Genomic DNA, 23,863 nt, shown 5'->3' with positions numbered 1-23,863 from the left:
CTTGTTTGATCTAGGGAGTAATTTTCCCTCTTGGGTGACTTGCAATGGAGCTACCTCAGCTCCATCTTTAACAAGTGTTCCTTTGTTGATGACTGCGTAGGGACCGATTGAACAATTCTTCCCAATTCTTATAGGACTGAAGCTTAGGATTCCATTTCTGACCTGATGACTCTGCAACAAGGCACCCTCCGCAATCACAACTCCATCTCCAATGGAAAGCAGAGCAGGATCTGTGATATCAATGGTGTCGAGGACTACTGATGAGCCTATCTTGGCTCCAAACATCTCAAACCAGTAATTCAAAAGAAGCGTTCCTCTCAAGTGCACAGCATATACTTTGGATGACACCTCTTGCGCCTTGTAGAGCGCCCACCATTTCACGTAGTCCGCTGACCACATTGATGCATTAGGAATCAATGCATAATTCGGTTGAAGAAATGAATTCCCAAAGATAGCAATGGAACTGCAGGTAGCAAGTATGCATAATACCCAGGCAAGAGGCGCAAGCGCTATTGAAATTATGTATGGCGCCCAAGGAGTTGTCATGGGTGTGAGGTAGGAAGATATCGACTTTGCAAATATAGATATGCACAAATACGCAGGAAAGATGAGCAAGATAGACACATATGCAAGTGCAACAAGTTGGAGCAGCATGATCTTCAGCTGGTGTGTGAAGGAAACTTGTTGTGGTAAGATCATTTCCTCTGACGCATAGGCATCTTCGGCTTCTGAATAGGCTTCATTGTTTCTCATACCTTGAGGGTTTGACTTGATGAGGAGATTCTCCGAGAAGGAAGCTAGGTCTTCAATGCTAGTCGCAGTGAAAATGTCGACTGCGCCTACAGGTACACCAAGGAAATCAGAGAGCTTTTGAGCTGCCCTCACCACACCAATGGAGTCAATCCCATAAGTATTGAGGTTTGCAGTGGTGGAGATTCTGCTGCCAGGGATTCCAGTTTGCTCCGAAATCAGCTTCTTAAGGTACTCCAAGATTTCTACGTAGCTTAGTCTAGCATTACTTGTAGCGGCCTTGAGTTGGGGACGAGGTGTGTGGCCATCTCTGCACGTTCCAGTAGTATAAGACCGAGTAAGCAATCTCTTTGGAATTATTGGATCAGGAATCGAATGCAGTGTCTCGTCAGTGAACTGCTTGAGGCACTCGAATCGCCTTATTTTCCCGGACGTTGTTTTGCTGATGCTTCTAGGTTTGATCAGCTTGATAGCAGCTAAACTCACACCATGCTCTTCAGCAACCTTGACTTTAATTTGCTCAACCACATCCTTGTTCACAGGCTTACCATCTCTCACCTCCGCAATGGCGACTAACCCAACCTGATCAGACCCTTCTGACAATGAAATCCCCTTTGCTGACAGAATCTCCTCTGGAACGCCAATGACAGCACAGCACCCAGGGCGTAGAAGGTCGCACGAGCTCTCAACCGTCTTCTCCACATCAGCTGAATATATGTTCCTCCCTGCAACAATAATGAGATCTTTGATCCTTCCTGTGATGAACAAATTTCGATCAATAACGCGCCCCAAGTCCCCGGTCCTGGTGTATATTCTTCCATGGTGATTGCAGAGTTCATTTCTGAAGGTTTCTTTACTATACTCCTCTCTCCCCCAGTATCCAACTCCAGCACTAGGACTACTAATCCATATCTCCCCTTCTTTTCCAATTTCATTAACCTCCTTATCAGTTTGTGGATCCACGATCCTGATATCGACATCTGGATCAGTCGGGTTAACATATCCACAACTCACCCTTCCCTGCCAGTCCACCATTATAGGCCTTCCTTCTCCATACGCACACGAAACAAACACGCAGTTCTCTGCTAATCCATAACCAGGAGCCATCACGTATTGAGAAAGGCCGTAAGGCGTAGTGAGCTCCAAAAATCTTCTCAAAGTCTTCTGCCGGACTGGCTCGGCAGCAACCATGAGGAAAACCATGGAAGAAAGATCATAGTCCAGAGCCTTTTTCTTGTCGAGCTCCAGCCTCCGGATCACAAGCTCGAAAGCAAAGTTGGGGCCGGCGCTGTGAGTCCCCTTGTACTTGGTAATGATCTCAAGCCACAGAAGAGGGTTCTTGATGAATGTCATCGGAGAAAACAGAACAGCCGTCCCACCACTAACCAAAGCCGTGAAAAGCCCACCTATCAAGCCCATGTCATGATACTGCGGGAGCCAGCTCACGAGCACGGTGTTGGATGTGCTTTTGTACCTCCTCCGCATCAACTTCACATTATGAATGATCCCATCATGAGTGATCATCACTCCCTTTGCATCACCAGTCGACCCTGACGTGAACTGAAGGAAACACAGATCACCGGGCTGGGGCGTGCTGCTGGATTCCAAATCTCCAACAGTCATGCCTTTGGATTTCTTTATCCAAGAATCAGTGTGAATCCACGGAAGATTGGGCCAGCGACCGGAGCTTTTCCTGCTTGAGGGAGACAATGGCAACAAGTTCTTAACAAGGCCTGCTCGAACAGCTGTGTGGTAGCTGAAAGTTGAAAGAATGGCAACTGCATTACATGACTTGGCAACATTCTCTATCTTCAAGAGTGCCTGCCCACTTCTTTGGAGTGGATCAGGCGGGAGAACGGGGACGGGGAGCACTCTCGCCCTCAAACAGCCAAAGAAGGCATCTATGAAATCCAGACCGGGGACGTGGATGAGGAGGACTCTGTCCCCGGGCTTAATGACTGGTTTGCGGCTTGACAGAAGCAACTTTGCTATCAAGGCAGCATTAGCATGTTGCTCTGCATAGCTCCTCTGCCCCGAAACTTTCCCATCTTCGTTTATCCAAGTGTAAAGAGTCTTGTTTTGGATCATATCATGAGTCCCCCAGTGTTTTAGATAGCCATCAAGGCTTGAAAGATCGGGGAACTCGACTCCCATCGACTCATCTAGCTGCCGTGGCACCTTGCTGCAGCTCTCGGAGAGCAATCTCTGTTAGAGGCATTGCATCAAGTAAGTTGAGTCTCATCTTAAAATATCAGTGTTGAAGTAAGAGTGCTCAAGTACCTTCACATATGGAAATCTTGGCAATGGATCGTCACATGCGAAATGCTTACGGATCAAAGCCATGGCGTAAGTTGAGTTTCTCTCAGTGAGCTCAAATGCCACGAGCCCACCGATGTAGTATGTATTCTGCTCTCCCTGGAGTTCATTCTCAACTTTGTCGTAGAATCCGTTCTTCATATCTGTGTTCAAGGTGGATTTTGTTAATAGTATGCTTGTAGTAATTGGATTTAACATGACATATTATAAAAAGTAACCTTGGGTTTCGACGTGAGGAAAATAGTTGAACCGCCGTTGCAGAACAATGGCAATGACTTCTCCGCCTATTCTTTTCACTACATCAATAGCCAGCTGTGTTACTTCTTGCCCCATGATTCCAGCTGAGTTGCCGTAAGACCAGAATAGGTAGATGTCAGTATCGGAGTAAAATCTCTGCATTGCTACAGGATTTCCTATTGTTTGAGGATCGTCCATGAATTCTCCAAAGTAGTAGAATCCAACGGGAAGATGTTCGAGCCCTTTAATCTTCATCACTGTTGTGTAATAATCAACGGTTTGCACTTTACTGAAGATCTCCTTTTCGAGCTCACTGAAGTCCATTATGTCATGTTCAGCACCTACAGAGATAAAAGGTATTTAGTATCAAAGAATAAAAGCATGTTACTTAAAAAAAAGGGAGTTTTGCAAACCTGTTGGGGTGATTGTTGTAGATCTATATGTTTTTCCATGTACTAACGGGAATGATCCAGACACGATCAACTTGTCGAACTCTAAACTTTTGTCCTCTCCGTTTTGCTTGACATCGACATTGACAAGGGAGGAATGGCGTCGGATTGAGGTTACCTCAGTGTTGCAGAGGACTTGTGCTGAAATAGATTCACTCATCCTCTGCCAGAAACTCATGTATCCACCTTTGAAACGTCGTATCTTGCCAGCCATAGACGTTCGAGTGAATTCATGCACGTACGCGTAAGGCATGTCTTGAACAAATCCGTATCCAGAAGCAGTGTATCCATATACTACAGATTTTGGAACGCATTTCAATCCGCGGCTCTCAAGAAAAGCCGGTGTGAGGTCAGAGGCAAAATCGCTCACTGCGTGAACTCCAATTCGACCTGATCTCTTGGCTTCCTCCTGTCAAGGATAGGAACTGACATTTGTATCAGATTATAAGGAATGAATGTTTTGTAAAAAGTAGAGAAAAACACACCTGAAGCTGTAGAGTTAGTGAGATAACAGAAACATAGTCATCTGCTACTTGGATGTCCTCATACTTCCCTGTGTAGCTATTGATTAAGGCCAGTTTGTGTGAGTCCAATTCTTCGAGTTGACAGCCCATTTCTTTCGCTAGATGGAAGATAGTCGGGGAGCTGCTGGCTGCGAGGACCTGCCCTCCAAGATCATAGAACCTTCCTGCATTGTATGTGATTGAGAGTTTTGTTTAATCAAATAGTATTTGTGAATGAATCTTGGTTTAACTATTACCTTCTATATCTGCTGACTCACACATGCCACTAACTGTGTGGTATTTCTCAAGGACTGTGATGTTGTTGTAGCCGAGTTTGGATAGCGCATAGGCTGCTGATAGGCCACTTGGTCCGCCACCTAAAACCGCGATTCTTGTGCTCAACGCCCATGATGGATGCAGCTTCGAGAACTGATCTTCAATTGAGTTCTGAGGCTCCATTTAGAGCATATGCTACTTGCTGCACTCCCTGGAAAGAACAATCAAAGTTGTTGGATTGGGTTTAAATATGTTACAGGGAATAGACATGAGTGATTGTGCAAGAAAATAAGCTCAAGGTGATGGTGTAAGTGAGCATACTTTCTTGGTGAACAAATATCATTGAGTTGCAGGAACTTTAATAATATATGTCTATTACATTTATGGGGTAAGTATACCATTCATACAAAATGTTTCACCTTTGTTTCGTGTTGGTACAAAATGTTTGAAGTTTGCAAAAATTAGTACAAAAAGTTTCATCCAAGTTAGATTTTAATTTATCATGTGTTTGGATGTCGTCAACTCTTTATCTATATGGCTTACCAAACATGAAACAATGATGAAATTTTTCGTACCATCACGAAACAATGATGAAACAATTTAACACTCCTTATAGGCAAAGAATTAACGGCATCTAAACTAAGTATCCGAATGCATTAAAATGAAAAAAGAAAGATTTTTTTTGTAAAATTCATGTAAACTTCAAACTTTTTGTACCAATATGAACCAAAAGTGAAACATTTTGTATGAGTAACTCGCCCGTCTATTTCATAATAAAAGGATATGACAATAGTAACTAAATGAGAACCATATTTATTAAAGAAATCATCGGAGACTACTAGGATCTTTGATCCAAAGAAGATCTCCAACTAGAATCAATAATTCTAAGGTTTAACTCATCAAGAAGTAGAAATACACCTTTTCAATAAGCAGATTTTGAATGCCAAAACAGGAAGAGTCTTCTTTTAGCTCCAGAAATGCAAGCAAGAGCTATGAAATTCCATTGCCAAGACAATATTAGAAAAACTATGACTAGCAAAACTAAACTCAACAAGTTGCTGAGAAAAGGCTAATGGCTTTTCCTATCTAACTTCCGAATATGTAATAAAGGTCACATTTTGCACAAGAATCTAAGAAATCAGAGCAACACAACACAACACAACACACTTGATGGATTTATATAATTATACGGGAAAGGAAGTTAGTTACTACTATTATTTTATCAATGGTGAGATAATCAAGATGTATGAGGCAATCTTAATCTCTGCATGCACTAATTCAATTCAAATGAACTAAATAATAAGTACCAAAATGCCAAATGGCAGTAAAGAAGAAGTTTACCGGAACTCCACTAGTGCCCCTTATTGCTGATGGAATTTCTAGCAATAGATGCCTTTTATAGTCAAGATAGTAAAGGACAAAAAGTGTTTATGTCAACATCTTAAGTTAGTAAACAACATATTTAGCTTCGGTTAGTCCGAGAATTGTAGTTAAGGGTTGTCTGTTGTCAAGAGATATTCCAATTTTGTGCTTCTTGGAGAATATTATTTCCACACAGGGCGATTAATTATTGGCTAATTAAGATAGATATGATATGATCATTTTGTGGTGCATAGGATCTTGGATTCTACGAGGTATGCAACCTTCTTGTTTTGGATAATTGCAGGCTTTACTATATTATTGGTGGAAACAAACCCATAACCATCACTTGAAAACCTTATTACTATTACATCGTGCAAAAACGGATATTTTTCGAGAAATACTTAATCGTCATATGTCTGCACATGAACATATATGTTGATAAAACAAAATTCACAATTGAGATCTAATTGGAAAGGGTAATTTATTTTCTCATTATACCATCTCCAAGGATGCACTAAAACCAAAAATAGGATTAGTTTCAATACTACTCCAAAATCAATCCCATTTTTGGTTTTTGGGAAAAAAAATACATATCTTTAGTTTGCACTGAACCCAAACCTAAAAGTTTTTCAAATTTTGTGAGTAAAGAAAACATTAAGTTTGAGTTTATGGTAAATGGCTGGAGTAAAATCTTATTTGATATGGCATTTACAATAAATGAAATTGAGTTTAGTGTAAATAAGTGAAGATGCTCTTATATCTTTCTAGGAATTAATATCATCAATTATTCGAGTTAATTTTATAAATGATTATCGAATTGTAATATTGGCATTAAATTGATTACTAAATTTTGATTTGTTTCAAAATAAATCCTTAATTTTATATTTTATTACTAATTTTTAAGGTTTAACTATTTTTCTCTTTTTTTTATAGGTAAAATAATAATACCTTTGTCCCACAGGGAGTCACATTTGGTGTGGGTTCAAGTTTAAGAAATATAAAAAAAAATGGGTTAAATAAGTTACTAGATTATGAATCTTATTTATATATATTAGTTTTATTAATAAAATGTGAGTGAAATAAGTTTGTGGAATGTATGACCTACTTACCATTTATGTTAAAAGTAAAATGTGATTTACTGTGGGACGGACCAAAATAACAAAATGTGACTCTTATTATAAGAGATAAGTAGTAGAAATTTAGTCGCGTCTCCGAACTTAAGACATTAACCAATCTACTACTAAGTCAATTCACGCGTAAATCTATTTTTCTGTTTTTTAAATTTATCTCATAGCAATTAGATTTTCCATATTGATCATACTCATTAAAATATTTGACACATTACGCATTCAAACACAACTTTGAAAGTCAAAGACTTTGCTAAAGAAAGTGTATTCTCACTAAACATTTCAAAATGAAAAACTGTCCTAGCGAAAATAGTATACATTAGATAGTTTACTTAGTTTCCCATGAACATTTCAATTTTCAGACAAATTAATCTCAAAATCCATCACATGATTATACTAGTAGTTAGTTTTATTTAAGATAACCTTTATGTCACCACATTAAATAATTCCACCAACGCGCAAGTTTATTGTTTATTATTTAAGGATAACTGCCTTAAAAATCATTAACTTTAGTCATTTTCCGGTTTTTCCCACAACCTTTTATTGTAGCATACAAAATCATAAACTTTGTCGGAGTGCGCCGTTTTCCCATTTCAGGTTTTCCGGTTAAAGAAATGTATGACGTGTCGTTTTAATCCTACATGGCTGCTGACTAAACATAAAACATTATTTTTTATTTAAATGCAATTTGAATAAAACTTCCCCTAAATTTTACCCCCAAATTTTACCCTAATCTCACTCACCTTCACAACCGCCGTCTCTTCTCAATCTCACTCCCAATCTCACTCACCTTCACTCCCAGAAACTCACGTTCCATAGTTGAACCCAAAATCTCACATTTCAAAACATAAACGAGAATCATTTTTGCATCTCCAAACAATGGAGCTCGAATTCACGACGGGAGAGTGAGAATCGCTAATTGAATCAATTATTACCTCGATATGGATTTCAATCTGAAGGAGTTAATATTGCCTACCAAGCTGAAGCTCGATTTCGCGATGGGAGAGGCTGAAATTGAAATTGAAGGTTTTAATCCCTAATTCGGGTTTAATTTGGGGATTTGATGAAATTGAAGGTTTTCATTTGTAAAATGACGTCGTTTTGTATGAATAAAACGGCGTAGTTTTATAAATTTCCGGCGTATTCCACGTAAGAACTCAGGCATGCCACGTCCGCGTTATTTCAGCCGGAAAAGTCATGGGTCGGGTCGAAAGAGAAATTTGCACACTCCGACAAAGTTTATGATTTTGTATGCTACAATGAAAGGTTGTGGGAAAAAACGGAAAATGGCAAAAGTTAATGATTTTTAAGGTAGTTATCCCTATTATTTATTGTTTTCTCTATCATAATTTTTCATTCGGGAGCTCAGTTGGGGATAGATTATATTTAATAAATGTCTATTTATTTATTGTTATTGTTAATTATTGTTATGTGAGAGATATGAAAAATATTTTAAACAGTAGGATGGAAAATCTGCATGGAAATTGATTGTCACGTGGGGTGAAATTAAGTAGAAAATTAAATTGCATTTCAAAATAATACAGTTTAAACGTAAATAAATCATTATTTAATAACTAAGTTGATATTAGTGCAATAATTTACTAATCAATAAGTTAAACCTCAATTAAACGCTGTACAATCTAATGAAAGAGAAACTATACAATGATACCATATTCGGATATTCCCTTATACTGACAAATATACTCCATCCGTCCCATTAAATATGCAACATTTGTTTTTTGGCACATGATTTTATGTAGTGTTGTTTTGTGAGTTAATGAAGAGAGAGTAAAGTAAGAAAAAAGAAAAAGTAGAGAGAATATTGTTTTCATTTTTAAAAGGGTTTCATTTTTAATGGGACAGACTAAAAAGGAAAACGTTTCATTTCTAATGGAACAGAGGGAGTATATTCCCTTATATTGAGAAATATATATTCGTAATTACTATAATGAATCAATAAAATGGTTTTCAAAATAAGTAATCGTAATTACTACCATTTACCAATGAAGGAGTTTTAAATATGAAAAATATGATATAAATAATACATTCTCCGTCCCATAATAGATGACACTTTCCTTTTTAGATTGTCCCCACTAAAGATGTCATATTTTTTTTTCGGAAAAAGTTCACTCTCATATTAATATAAATATACTATTTTATCTCTACCCCAACACACAAAACAATACTCCTCCGTCCCAAGATATTAGAGCTCTTTCTTTTGGGCACGGGAATTAAGGAGATACTCCCTCCGTCCCAAATAATTCGTCCCAATTTTCCATTTCGGTCCGTCCCAAATAATATGTCCCACTTCACTTTTACCATTTTTGGTAGTGGACCCCATATTCCACTAACTCATTTCTACTCACATTTTATTATAAAACTAATATATAAAGGTAGGACCTACATTCCACTAACTTTTTCAACCCACTTTTCATTACAATTCTTAAAACCCGTGCCCGGTCAAAGTGACCCGAATTATCCGGGATGGAGAGAGTATTATTTAGTGGTGTAAGTGGAGTTGGTAGTAAAGTAAATTTTTACCATAAATATAAATGACTCAAATATGTTGGGACACCCCAAAAAGGAATAAGAGTCTAATATCTTGGAACGGAGGGAATATCATCTTAAATCTCGTGTCAATCTCCAAGTATGCCATCTATTATGGGATGGAGGGAGTACGAGGATATCAACTTAATTGATTAGTGAAAAGTTATAGAAATCTTAGCAAATAAATTCTTAATTTCTCATTTTAGAACATTTAATTATAAGTTCAATTTTTAATGCTATTATTAGCTGGCCCACAAAATAAATTAATTCTAATTAATACGTTGATATAATTAATACGAGAATATCAAAATCTTAGCAAATAAATTCTTAATTTCTCATTTTAGAACATTCCAGAACATTCCATAAGTTCAAATTTTTAATGCTACTAGTATCCATCCACGTGCAATGTACGATCCAAATATTTTTCAAAAACGAATAATAAGAAAAATGAATCTAAACACCAAATAAAATGTGCAGAAACGAATAATAAGAAAAACGAATCTATACACCAAATAAAATGCACAAAACTGTAGAGAGCTCGAGAGATAAGAGAAAATGTTTTTGTACGTTGATGTGTAATCCATCCGCAAGTCTATAACTTTTATAGCCACAAAATAAATATGAAAAGTCATAGAATGAACACTCTATAAGCGTTCGACGGCCAACAAAATAACGTACCGCACGATCTTGTAAAACACATTGTTTGCTGATCACAATGGTTTGGTCTCCAGTTGCGGTTGTGTCAAAAACACGAATGCAGCGTACTTTGACAACCAAAGAAATTGACGAAGCCTCGAGGTCATTGAGCATGGTGTGGAATGGTTCCATGGCGTCAAGCTTTCCTCTTATGGCAAAAGCATAAATAGTGTGTGGATACCCAACCTTTAAATGACATGTTTATATGCTAAAATATTATGCACTTAACTTGTGAAACCTTCCATTCACTCCACTTTGTATTAATCATGTGATTACCATTTATTAAGTTAATTAATGGAACGTGTATGAAATATAAATCAGTTACAGTCAATCTATAGTTATGGATAAATTAGTACATGCTCTATATTTAATATAGATAAATAAATTAGTTAAATTTTATCCCTACAATTATGGAATTCAACTCACTCTAGATTTCTAATTTAATCGTCAATATAAATTGAATCAAATTATTTTGTTAACCTTCCACTCACTCCACTATAGGGCTGACAATTTTTGACACGACACGATAATCCAACACGAATCCGCACGAAATTATTGGGTTTGGATCAAGTCTTATTGGATGCGGGTCATTATTGGGTCGACCCACTAAGAACACGAAAAAATCGGGTCGGATGCGGGTCGGGTTGGGTAACCCGTTAAAATTTAATATTATTATTTTTATTTTGAGTAAAGATAATTTACAAAAATTGTATACACAAAATTCCCTTCAAATTTTAAAAAGGATAATATTAATTTATTTTGATTAGATAGCATCATTAATTACATATTTTTGTGACTAATTTGACCTTATTTATAATTTTTTCATTTTTTATTTGTATTGTTGTACAGATATGTACCAGACCCTTATTAAAAGATAAAATTTTAGAGAGAATAACCATCCATAGTATTTTAATGGAATAATAATGGAATAATTTTTTATTTATTTTATTTAAATTATCACAATGATATAAAGATAAATAAATTGCTTTTTTTTTTACAAAGTATAAATTAGGAAAACATTCTTTTGTTTGGAAATTCTCTCATATTATTTTTGAAACCATTGATATTTTATCATTAATTTCTAAATTTTAATTTTGAAAATAATATTATACATATTGGTTGATTATTCTATATAAAATTATTAACAATATAATATGGGTCATTCAATGATGAGACATTGTTGGACTCAACACATACAATAGTAATACAACATTCAAATATATAGCACTTGCTGCATAAATTGATAAGATCATGAAAAATTATTAAAATATTATATGATAAATCACAATATTTTCAATATTTCATTTACTGTATTATTTTAATATTACTTTTATAATTATTTTCATAGTGCGTAATAATATCATAATAGAGATGGTATGATGATAACAACATGTGGAACCCAACATGTAAGTTCTAACATAACCTTTAATTATATGACTGCTATATAAATTGGTATATTTAAATATTATGATAAACCACAACAAATTTTAGACCCATATTATAAAATTAATTTATGATTAATAATCTGTTAGTATATTTTATAGTGCATCAAATGATACATTAGAACTAGTTCGACGATAGAAGGTTGTTGCTAACGTCCACCTAGGCGTGTGACTCTTCAAGTGTATTAGTTAATATATTCAAAATATATAATTATGTCTTCGTTCATGTAATTTTGGTCAATAATATTAAATGACCATGTAATGACCCTACTTTGCATATTTCTCCATGTGTTATAATATATAGAAAATATTTGAAATTACAAGTGTCACGACCGCACTTTGCTAGGGATAGCAAAGCCGGGAAACCGTGACTAGGGGTGGGAAATAAGAAGAGGGGAATAGAAAGGGGATAAACAATGACTGAATATTCACTTAGAATTAAAGGGCAAACAATTTCAAATCAATTCTTAATTACCAGAACTTGAATGAAAATCTTACATTTTAATAACTAATTATCAGAGTAACAGTCGATGTCATCTAGAACCTTAGTACGCAGCGGAATGAACACGGTGACATGTATGGAGACATGCACCGCCGAGAGCCTCTACTTAAAATAAAAGGAAAATCATAACTCTGCTCAGCATTCTCCACCGTCACTGCTCAACCTGCACATTTAGAAATATATGCAGGGCTGAGTATAAAAATACTCAGTGAACACATTGCCGAAATATACATACATAAAATGAAAATATTGTCATGCCATCACAGTAACACTCGAGGGTTTTCTCTTAAAAGGCCCGAGCTTACTAAATTCTTTGTGAGCTAAAGTTCGACTGATCAGTCTAAGTTCTTTATGTACTTTTGCCATATCTGAACACCAAGTGTCGTGGAGATGGTGCTCTCCCACAGTCACCTACATCTTTCTCTAGCCGGGGAGGTGGCCACCTCCCAACGGCCTCCACTATATCATCTTTGTGCCGTGGAAAGTGGCCACCTTCCAACGGTCACATGTGTACACTAATCCGAGTAGGGACACCACCCTCACTCAGACCCGAATTCGATTCTTACGTTCCAACCAAACAGATAGGCATAAAACAAATCATATATGGCAAGACAACACCATTTACATAAGCAACAAACATAGATTCACATTTTCATATTTTCATCCACATTAGTATGTAGGATAGAAAAGTACACCTCGTTCGTTTAATTTCTTTAACTTGAATTTCTCGCTCCGACCTTAACTTGCGGAGATAACCTTTTTGAAAACATCACAATATAAAATAAAATACTAATCAAACTTCAAGAAATTCTTAAACTTTTATAGGAATGCATGCCTTATATTATTTCACTTGTCTTTAAGCAATTTCTAAAACTCATATTATTTGATGCTTCTTCTTCCACTATTCTCGGGTTTCGACTAAATTGGATCTATGTCTCTTTTACTTTGAAAATTTACTCTTAAGCAATACGCTAAAATAGTTCAAAAGATCAATTATTTAGCTTAGTTACACAAATAGAAGAAATCAAAATATTAATTGAACCTTAATATAAAACTTAGGGCTAAAATTCAATATTATATTTTCTACCAAATGATATCATTTTTACAATTGGCCAAGACTCCCTTTTATTTCCAGTCCAAAAAAATTACGTCTAATCAGCCACCTTATATCCCCACTTTAAAAGTAGTGAACCCAACTATTATAACTCAAAAAGAGGCCCAATTTCTTCCTCAATAATTAAAAGAAAAGAAACCCATAACTAAAGTAAAAGGCCCAAATTAAATTAATTGGGAAGAGGCCCAATTTGAAATACTCCCTTCCTCCACAATCGTCCCCTCCCTATCTCTCTCATTTCCATTTTCCCCAAATTAGAGACAATTCCCTAAATTTCGTCGCCTGCCTCCTCACTCCACCAGAATCGATGCCCCACTCCCCTCCCCTCTCTCGGACCTGTTCACGCCGCCGCCGCCGCCGCTGCTGCGCGTGCGGTGGCTCGCCGTCGCACCTCCCTCTCCTCATTGCCGTTGCCCTCTCTCTCGAATCTGCCGCCGCCGCCGACCCTGTCCAGAGCCGCCGTCCGCCGCCGCCTACGGCGGTGTCTCTCTCTCTCTCTCCTTCCGATTCTCCCTCTCTCTTCCCCACTCCCTCTTCCTCTCTCGGCGCTGCTCACGCCATCGCCGTACGCTTGCTGTCGGACAGCACCGAATCAATATCCAGCAGCCCAAACTGAGCTCGAAACAACCTCGCCGGTATCCGGCAGCCCCCGAACCATTCAAAGCAACCCCGAACTCAACTCGATCACACCCGAACCAGCCCCGAAACGCAAGATAAGTTCTCGCACTCAAATTATGTTCTTTTCGTAGTTCATTTAGTTACAGAGGGGTGTTCAATTCGTTGTGTTCGGTTCATTGTTGATTGTTATTGATTGAATTACTTGGGTGAGAGTTGGTGGATGATATGCTATGTATAAACATGATCAAAAGGGGAAGGGTTTTATACCTCAAAACACGATATTGAATTGTGAAATTGTGGGACTGAAAGGAGTAGTTTCCTTGGACTTGGCAGACTCGTCTCTATGATTTGGGATGCTTATTGGAAGAGAATTAGGCAGCACCCTTGAACTCTCGATTTCTGCCGTGAATGGTTGGTATTGGAAACGAGAGCTCTTCTACTTCTCTTTCTCCCTCTCGGCTCTCTCTCTGTTTCTGTTTGGGATTTGCAGAAAAGTGATTTTGAATTATGTGCAGGAGCTGGAGTGTAATCAAGCAGCTAAGTGCCTTGAGGGGAAGGAGAGTAATCAAGCAGCAGCTACGTGCCTTAAAGGGAAGGAAAGTAATCAAGCAGGAAGTGGAGGAGTGGATCAAGCAGGAGGTGGAACAGTTACGTGGCTTGAGGGGGATGAGAGTCATCAGGAGGAAGAAGAAGGAAGGAGGAGGTGGAGGAGCAATAAACAAGAATTAATTTAGTTATTTGGGTATTCCATGAATGGGTTCCAAAATTTTTGAAGTGGGCTGGGATTTAACTTATAGGCCACATATGTACACCATTTTATTTCTTGTATTCCATTTCATAGTTTCTAGAGATGTATCCCGGTAGTTAGACTTGTAAAATAAAAAGTTTGGTTGACTATGTTTCTCACTTATGTATAACCTTAATTATTTACTAGAATTATAATAACTTATTTTATTCTTTAGTTTGAAATTTTCGGCTAAACATTTAATGTCATTTCGAGAATAATAAAAATAAACGAGGTGTTACATTCTACCCACCTTAACAAGACGATAAAAGTCGGGATGTTACAACAAGCTTCAAATTATATTTCAAATTACAAAAAATAAAGTAGTCGAAAGAAATGAAATAAAATACAATGTATGTGAGAGATCCAAATGAAAAATAGTACTAAATCAATTAGTGTTTAGAATAAAAGAATAATTTGAATAAATTTATGAAAAACAAGTTTATATTTATAGTACAAAACATTAATTCAGATATTATGTACTAGCAAAACTAATCAACAAATAATTTTATAATACAATTTATTACTATTATATATTTATAGATACAAAACCTAAAAGTTTTTTAAATTTGTGAGTAAAAAAGACATAATATGGAGAATATTCTTTTAAGTTTAAGTTTAGCGTAAATGGTTGGAATAAAATTATATTTAATGTGACATTTACACTAAAATGGGTTTGAGTTTAGTGTAAATTATTGAAGATGCTCTTACTAAACAGATAAATATTTTCAACTCGTTTCTACAGTATAAAATACTCTCTCTGTCTTGCAAGAATATGCACTCTTTTCTTTTTAGTCCGTCCCACAAGAATATGCACTTTCTAATTTTAGAAACTTTTTTTTCTCTAATTAGATGAGACTCATTCTCCACTAACAATACTTTAATTACTTTTTCTTTCTACATCTCTCTTATTTTACCAATTTTGCATTGAAACTCGTATTGAATACAAAAGTGTATATCCTTTAGGGACAGAGAGTAATATTCAATGAAATTATTGTTGGTTAAAAGTGAAACATTTATTATAATAATAATTATTATTATATTAATATTATTATTATTCTCTAAATTCAAGGACTACTATTAACTATACATCAATATTAGAAAATATACATCTTGACGTTCCTATACCAATCTATATTTGTTTTATTAAGTCCGTTTCTAAGACCGACGAGAATTTCCATCTGTTCTATGACACCATTACTATTTAGTTCCTTTATTATAAAAATCTTAATTTTTTAAATATTCAATTTGCATGATAAAGCTCGTAACATCAACGTATATAGTACTCTTTTCGTCCCATAATAGATGACATACTTAGAGATTGACATGAGATTTTAGGAGATATTATTTTATGTGTTAAGTAAAAAGAGAAAATAATATATGTATACTAATGTGAGAGGGAATTTTTTTTAAAAAATAAAATGTGACGTTTTTTATGAGAAAAACTAAAAAAGAAATAAATTGTGACATCTATATGTGAGTATGTGACGAAGGAAGTATTACAACTAAAACAAATATTAATAATAACTCTGAAAATTTCGCTATCTAATATCTTGAAATATATGTTTTCTTTTTTACATTGAAATCACTATACTTTACTGTTATGCCCAATTAATAGTTTAATACTATAGAGAGGGACATATTATAGCCATTAATTGTATTTTGAAAACTGCTGCCAGCCTTAATAAACTATTCACCATTTTAACGTTCATGGTTGAATCGGCTGAATTAAAAGTTAAAACGATTCACGGTATGTCATGGTTTTGCATTATTACTATTATAAAAAAAGGGCCAAGTAAAATATGTCGAATTTTGTGGAAAAGACTGAAATGAAAAATGCGACAAAATTTCAAGGACAGAGAGAGTATAATTTTAGTTAGGATGATATTATACTAATCCCATCATGAAAAATGGTTTTATATTTCTATTTTGCGTTGTCCATCAAAATAATTTCTATTTATTTATAGTAATTTTTTTCTTGAATGAGATGTGTTTTATTTTCTACTAACAAAACTTTTTTTTTATCCTTCTCATATTTTAATAATATTGTATTAAAATATGTGTTGTCCACGATCAAGATTATTTTTTTAGACAAAGGTACTTTTTATTGTCCAAAGTTCGTAGGTGCACCAATTATTCTCTAGCAGAGGTAACCGCTTCGGTTTCCTTGCGAAATCTGACACTAGATCGGACTGTTAGGTCTGATATGCTAAGTCGGAGAAGATACGGTCATCGGGTGAAGGTTAATAAAATTAATTTGTTTATTTATCTTATTTATTTTAAAATTCTAACTGTATAAATGAAACCATATTTTCATCATCTTTTATCCACTTTTTGCATAATTTTCAACCAAATCCCCTTTAAAATGATGACAACTTTCCTTCGATCTGAGCAAAAATAATTTGATGAGTATGTTTGGCAGACGAGGTGGGATCCAGCAAGGCCGACTAGTTGGATAATCAATATCTCCTTATCCGTTGAAGAATTCATCGTCGATGGTGGATACCTAAGAATGAAGTAAATGATATGGACCATCATGGGGAGGGAAGGTAATGTGAATCTTAGAGATTGAAGACTCATGAATTTGCCTCTGACTTATTCTTGTAAATAAATTCAACAAATAAACAAGATAAACCAAGAAATGGAACAAGAAAAATAGATAAAAGGATAGATGATGTATTAGTGTTATGATTTAGGTGAAGAACAAGAAAGAAATCCCAAAGATATTTTCACATACAAACACCTAATGGCTCCACAAACTAGCAACACAAAAACTAGCAAGCATACCTTTACAATCAACTTTAGCCCGGCAAAAGATCGAATGCAACCCGAAGGAATTTGATAAGTCTTCAAAAGATGAAGAAGGTGAGCTCTCAAATATGGAGAAATTGTCTCTTACAAATATTCAAAAGCTGAAGACAAAAACCATATATTTATACTAGAGGTTAAAAGTGCAAAACAAAAGAGGAAAAATGAGCAAAAATTCGCAAGTCGCACAAAACGCCCGGGTCAGGCGTTTTTCTTCTCCAGGCCGGGCATATTCTCTGTGGTCGGGCATTTTGCTTGTTGGACTGCGCGGCTTTTGTAAAACGACCATAACTTCCTCATCCGGGTTCCGATTGAGGCGTGTAAGGTAATCACGCGAAGCTATTTTGATGATGAAGACAATGGTGGTCTTAGAAGAGTATTTGGACACCATCTTGATAGGCAAATTCTGGTTTGAGTCAGACCTCCGAATCCGGCTTGGCTCCTTGCCATATCTCCACCTTCTTTTCGGACCCCAATCAACCCATGGCCCTCGATGTCGTTGCATCCTATGATTGTGAATACCCGGATTCACATCATCCTCTCCTTCTTTGTGAAAGGATTTGTCCTCAAATCCGGTTCTTCGATTATTCTCTAGGACACTTGGATTCACATCATCCCCTCCTTCTTTTGAAGGATTTGTCCTCAAATCCCGATCAAGTACACCTACAAAATCGAGCGAGCCCAAATCAAATATCATAGTATCTTGCAAGAGGTTGATTTCACTTTGGAACCCAAAAGACATTTCACTAACAAGTATATGGTTCTCACAATCATAATCAACGAACCAACTTGCACCATCACATTTAAAATCAAATTTAGCAATGAGAACAAAGGACACCTCCATCTTAAGATCATTTTCTTGAATATTACAAGGAATCATACCAAGTAAAGAATACCAAATACAATCTAGGATTGAGTTGTGAGATTATTTTAGTCATATGAGGTTAGCTATGACTAATTATCCCATAATTATCCATCTAGGATTAAGTTGTGGGGTTGAATCTCATGAACCAAACACACTATAAATTTAATCTCGGATACAATTTTGCAAACCAAACACCCCTATAAAGTATGTTATAAAGCAAAATTATTTTAATTTACTCATCAATTGCCTCTTCTAAAATACTTTAAAAAATTATCTTATATTTTTGCCCATCCAAATATGATTTCCTAGTTGAGTCCTACGAGAATTCAAGAGCAGTGGCGTAGCCACATTCGAAAAAAGGGGTACAACTGTACCCCAAATTAGAATACTAATACCATGTATTGAGATATATTTATTAAAAGGCTTCTTTGGCCAAGTGGTTGTGATCCCCATTTTCAAGGCATAGATTCTGAGTTCGAATCTTCTCCGTTACCCTTACCTCGTTCCTTTTTGTTTTGATTTCTATACTTTTTTTTTCTCAATTCTTTTATTCTAACAATTAAAGTTTCTATATCATTTCAATTTCAAATCTTTTTCTGTTTTGTTTTGTTAATACAATTTATTTACTTTTTTCATGTTTTATTTTATTCAAACAATTGAAAGTTCCATAGCCTTTTACTTCTATAAAATAATTGGATTTACTTTTGCTTTGTTAGTTTTTTTCAAACAATTAAAAGAATAGATGTACTTTTTTTTTGTTTGCTAAAACAATAGAAATAATAAGTTAATATAGTTTTTGATCAAATTCTCAACTAATTACTTATAAACTATTTTATCAATGGTGTAGCTATTAGAGTTTGTATACTAGAAATCACCTTTCGAGTGATTGAATACTGTTAAAACTCTTATTTTATTTTCCAAATGAATGAACAGATTATTTTTGTCATAATGTTGTTATGTTTTACATTTGATGGATGTTTATTGCATATTTAAATGTATAAGTAACTTAACAAAGTCTAAGTCTTTGTTTTAGTAGACCGGTTGTGGGCGTCGTTCACTTTAAGGTAACACGGTCAGTTCTAAACAAAGAAAAAGAATAATTTCACAACCTAGATAGGCTTAGACTACCTATCGTGAAAGGTTGCAATGTCAGTCCGATTATTTCTAAGCCTTACTGAAATAAGATGACGTTGGTGTGGTATAACACTGAATGGATCTAACAGCGAGACAATCTTTACGCTATCTACTGAAAGACGAGGTCTCGTAAATTATTTCTCAATCAATGTACGTTAGCATTGAGCATACGGTATTGATTATGCACTACTTTGACTTACCAAATGGTGCGGATTTTTCGCAACCCAATAAGCCTGGTATATTGGGTAGTGGTGATTAATATCTAGCGGTGCTAGGATTGCTATTATGTTGAATCGTGCGCGAGGTGAGTCTCGTTTGATAACATCATCAAGAGAAGCTTGAAATAAGATTTTCTTGCTGAGTCCTCTCTTGGAATAAATAAAATATTAATTAATTAAGTCCATAGCAGACAATAATTAATTAATGGATGTTTCTATCATAAGCGCGGGAAATAAATATAAAGTAATGGAAACCCGAAGTACTTGTAATTTCGGATTTGGATGGGGAGTGCAATATTACTTCTGTAGTGGCTGCTCGTAATATTTCAATTTCAAGCTTAAATTAAATTGGGTTTAATTTAATTAGTAAAAAGCTAATTGGAGGAGCCCATATCCAAAGCCTTCCATAGATCCCTGTCTGGGCCCAATATGTGACTTATTATAAATAGGAGAATAGAGGAGACATAAAATACACTTGTATTTTACTCAAAATTTTCGGCCCCCTCTACTCCTAGTAGTGGTCGAATTTTTCTCCTCCGTGGGAAAGGATTTCTGTCTTCTCTATTTAAGTCCTAGTGCACTGGTGAGATCAGCCCACCCCGATATCAGTTCACAGTCCGGGAATCAGATAGAAGATCCGTGGTTTTGTACTAAAGATCTTCACGTGGAGAAGGCGCTAGCTATCTTCGATTCTTTGGAGAATCTTCAAGGTATAATGGCTAAACCCTAGAAAAGCATGTTTTAGGTTTCAATTAATTTAAAGCATGTTTTATTTGAGTTATGAGCATGATACATGTGATAATTACGCGAATAGATTTTGTCTAAATAATCCGCTAAATAGATCTGAATTATTATGTAATTGATTTATGTGAGCGCTTCCGCTGCTAACCCCTTCAGTAGCAATTATATTCATATCTATATGAAACATTTATAACTAATAAAATATCTATATTTTTTATTTTCTAAAATAATACTTAGATAGTTTGCTTAAATTATTTATTTTCACAAGGTTCACTTCTAAAAACTAGTATTGTTATCTTATAAAAAGTGATTAAAACTTTACTCAAATATTTTATGTCCAAAAAATTTATTTCTGACTATATAATTTCTTGTTTAGTCGTTATATTCGCGTCTATAGAAGACATTTGTATTTAAGACAATGAAAAAGATTGTTCAGATATTTTTTCGTAACCCCGAATCCAAAATCCTGGATACGTAAATGTTCAAGAGAGGTATGAGTTGAATGTGGCGAGATGTTGATTGTTGATGGCTTTAAAAAAAAAGTAAAAATTACGATATATACAAATGAAATTTCAAAAAAAATAATGAAAGAGAAGAAGCGGTCAAGATAGATCTTTGCATTTCGCATGTGTGCTTCAAATGATATCAGTACTATTTTTACATACCAAAAAGCAGATTTTATTAGGTGTGAATTACTGCATAAAAAAACAAACGATTCCTTCAATACGGAACCTAAATATATGTACTACTCTTTCAACAAAAATGTTTTCACATACCAACTCTATAAAGTAGATACTATAATATTCCAAGATGGTTGTAGCAACTCAACTACTGCATAGAGAGATCATTGTTACGTGCAGAAACACACATATGTAAAAATCGAAAAACACAAAACCAAAACCAAGGATTTAATTAATTAAGTCATGACAAAGCTCAATTCGCAGTGATTTCCATTTCAACAAAAAATGACAATGCCGGAAGAGTTCGCTCTGAAGCAAACAGCTCCTAAGATCGCCGGCTCCGGCTTCATCCGCGGCGGTGACAAGCTAGTCTGCGCCTACGATCTCGTTGAGCAGATGGAGTATCTCTACGTCCGCGTGGTGAAGGCGAGAGACCTCCCCGCTAAAGACCTGACCTCCTCCTGCGACCCTTACGTGGAGGTCAGGCTCGGCAACTACAAGGGCGTCACCAAGCACCTTGAGAAAACATCCAACCCCGTCTGGAACCTCGTCTTCGCCTTCGCGCACGACCAGCTCCAGTCGTCCCATGTCGACATTGTCGTGAAGGACAAGGATCTCGTGCTGGATGACTTTATCGGTAGCCTCACTTTCGACCTCGTTGATATTCCGAGGCGCGTCCCTCCTGATAGCCCTCTCGCGCCTCAGTGGTACAGGCTCGATGAGAGGAAAGGGGAGAAGGTGAAGAAGGGGGAGATCATGGTTGCGGTTTGGAAAGGGACTCAGGCGGATGAGGCCTTCTCTGATGCTTGGCATTCTGATGCGGCTGCGGTTGGGAGTGATGGAGTTTCGAGGATTCGGGGGAAGGTTTATCTGTCTCCGAGGCTTTGGTATTTGAGAGTTAATGTGATCCAATGCCAGGACTTGGTTCCAGCTGACAAAACTAGGCTGCCTGAGGTTTGTGTGAAGGTCATATGCGGCGGCCAGGCTATCAAGACGAGGATTAATAAGGGTGTGAATCCGACTTGGAACGAGGATTTGGTGTTTGTTGTTGCTGAGCCGTTTGAGGAGCCATTGATCATGACTGTGGAGAACAGGGATGAGGTGTTGGGGAGGTGTGTGGTGTTGCTGAGCACTGTGGTGAAGCGTCTCGACAACAAGGCGGTCCCGGCCAAGTGGCTTAACCTCGAGAGGCATAGTGGCGAGGCGTTGAAGAAGGAGGTAAAGTTTGCTAGCAAGATTCATCTCAGGGTCAGCTTGGATGGGGGGTATCATGTGTTGGATGAGTCCACTTATTATAGCAGTGATCACAGGCCGAGTTCGAAGCTGCTGTGGAAATCGACCGTTGGATTGCTCGAGGTTGGGATTATTAGTGCCACGGGGCTACCGCATATGAAAACAACGAAAGATGGACGTGGAACGACGGATGCCTATTGTGTGGCAAAGTATGGTTCGAAATGGACAAGGACGAGGACGATCATTGACAGCGGTTCGCCTAGGTGGAACGAGCAGTACACGTGGGAGGTTTTCGATCCGTGCACTGTGATCACGGTGGGGGTGTTCGACAACGGCCATCTTCAGGGAGGGAAGGATGCGAGCATCGGGAAGGTGAGGATCAGGCTGTCGACGCTTGAGACAGAGCGTGTTTACACCCACTCGTATCCTCTGGTCGTGTTGAAGCCTTCCGGTGTGAAGAAGATGGGGGAGCTGCATTTGGCAGTCCGGTTTTCGTGCTCCTCCTATCTAAACATGCTGCATAAGTATACACATCCACTGCTTCCCAAAATGCACTACGTTCATCCCTTGTCTGTGATGCAGCTGGATGCGCTGAGGCATCAGGCCATCCAGATAGTCTCGTCGAGGCTGGGGAGGTCAGAGCCGCCACTGAACAAGGAGGCGGTCGAGTACATGCTCGACGTAGGGTCGCATATATGGAGTGTGAGGAAGGCCAAGGCCAACTTTGTGAGAGTGATGGGCATCATGAGTGGGGTGATGGCTATTGCAAAGTGGTTTGATCAGATATGCCATTGGAGAAATCCTTTTACCACTCTTCTGATTCACATACTTCTTGTGATACTAGTGCTCTATCCTGAGCTAGTGTTGCCTACTTTTTTCCTCTACTTGTTTTTCATCGGCATTTGGAACTACCGGTGGAAGCCTAGGCACCCGCCGCACATGGACATAAGGCTGTCTCATGCAGATGCGGTGGGGCACGATGAGCTGGACGAGGAGTTTGACACGTTCCCAACGTCCAAGGCGCCGGATCTTGTGAGGATGAGGTATGATAGGCTGAGGAGTATAGGGGGGAGGATACAGAGTGTGGTGGGGGACTTGGCGATGCAGGGGGAGAGATTTCAGTCTCTGTTGAACTGGAGGGATCCGAGGGCGTCGGCGTTGTTCGTGGCGTTCTGCTTTTGTACTGCGTTCGTGCTCTACGTGACGCCACTGCAGATCGTGCTGCTGGTGTCGGGGTTCTATATGTTAAGGCACCCCAAGCTCCGGAGCAAGACTCCACCCATCTCTACTAATTTCTTCAAGAGGTTGCCTGCCAAATCGGACCTCATGCTGTGATCAACCTGCCTCATAAACTATTGGATTTTACTAGGATTTGGATTTACTATCTAGTTATGATATATGTTATTGATTGAATTCACAGCAATTATTAACCTAAAACTGTCCCCTTTCTCTCATTACAGT

At 37.1% G+C, this 23,863-nt stretch overlaps 1 protein-coding gene and 2 long non-coding RNA genes across 3 annotated transcripts; 2 read left to right on the top strand and 1 right to left on the bottom strand.

Moving 5' to 3' along the window:
- Positions 1–12,153: 12,153 nt before the first annotated feature.
- LOC125201808 lies at positions 12,154–14,342 on the bottom strand. Its single transcript, XR_007172983.1, has 3 exons — positions 14,207–14,342; positions 12,903–12,963; positions 12,154–12,370 (listed from the first exon to the last, which is right to left on the bottom strand). It is a non-coding gene; the product is annotated as an uncharacterized LOC125201808 (long non-coding RNA).
- LOC125201807 lies at positions 14,211–14,908 on the top strand. The gene is made up of 2 exons (XR_007172982.1): positions 14,211–14,350; positions 14,455–14,908. It is a non-coding gene; the product is annotated as an uncharacterized LOC125201807 (long non-coding RNA).
- A 6,540-nt stretch (positions 14,909–21,448) lies between these two features.
- LOC125201804 (FT-interacting protein 4-like) lies at positions 21,449–23,834 on the top strand. The gene has a single exon (XM_048100062.1). The coding sequence runs from the start codon at positions 21,455–21,457 to the stop codon at positions 23,735–23,737; it is 2,283 nt and encodes a 760-aa protein (XP_047956019.1). The 5' UTR covers positions 21,449–21,454; the 3' UTR covers positions 23,738–23,834.
- The last annotated feature ends 29 nt before the right edge of the window (positions 23,835–23,863 follow it).

This window comes from Salvia hispanica, chromosome 1, assembly GCF_023119035.1.
Source record: "Salvia hispanica cultivar TCC Black 2014 chromosome 1, UniMelb_Shisp_WGS_1.0, whole genome shotgun sequence".
Lineage (NCBI taxonomy): Eukaryota > Viridiplantae > Streptophyta > Magnoliopsida > Lamiales > Lamiaceae > Salvia > Salvia hispanica.
The sequence above is the reverse complement of the archived record's forward strand: the minus strand, read 5'-3'. Positions and strand labels throughout refer to the sequence as shown.

What these genes read in the sequence shown, in the direction of transcription:
- LOC125201804 (XM_048100062.1), top strand. Translation starts at nt 21,455, where the DNA reads ATGACAATGCCGGAAGAGTTCGCTCTGAAGCAAACAGCTCCTAAGATC.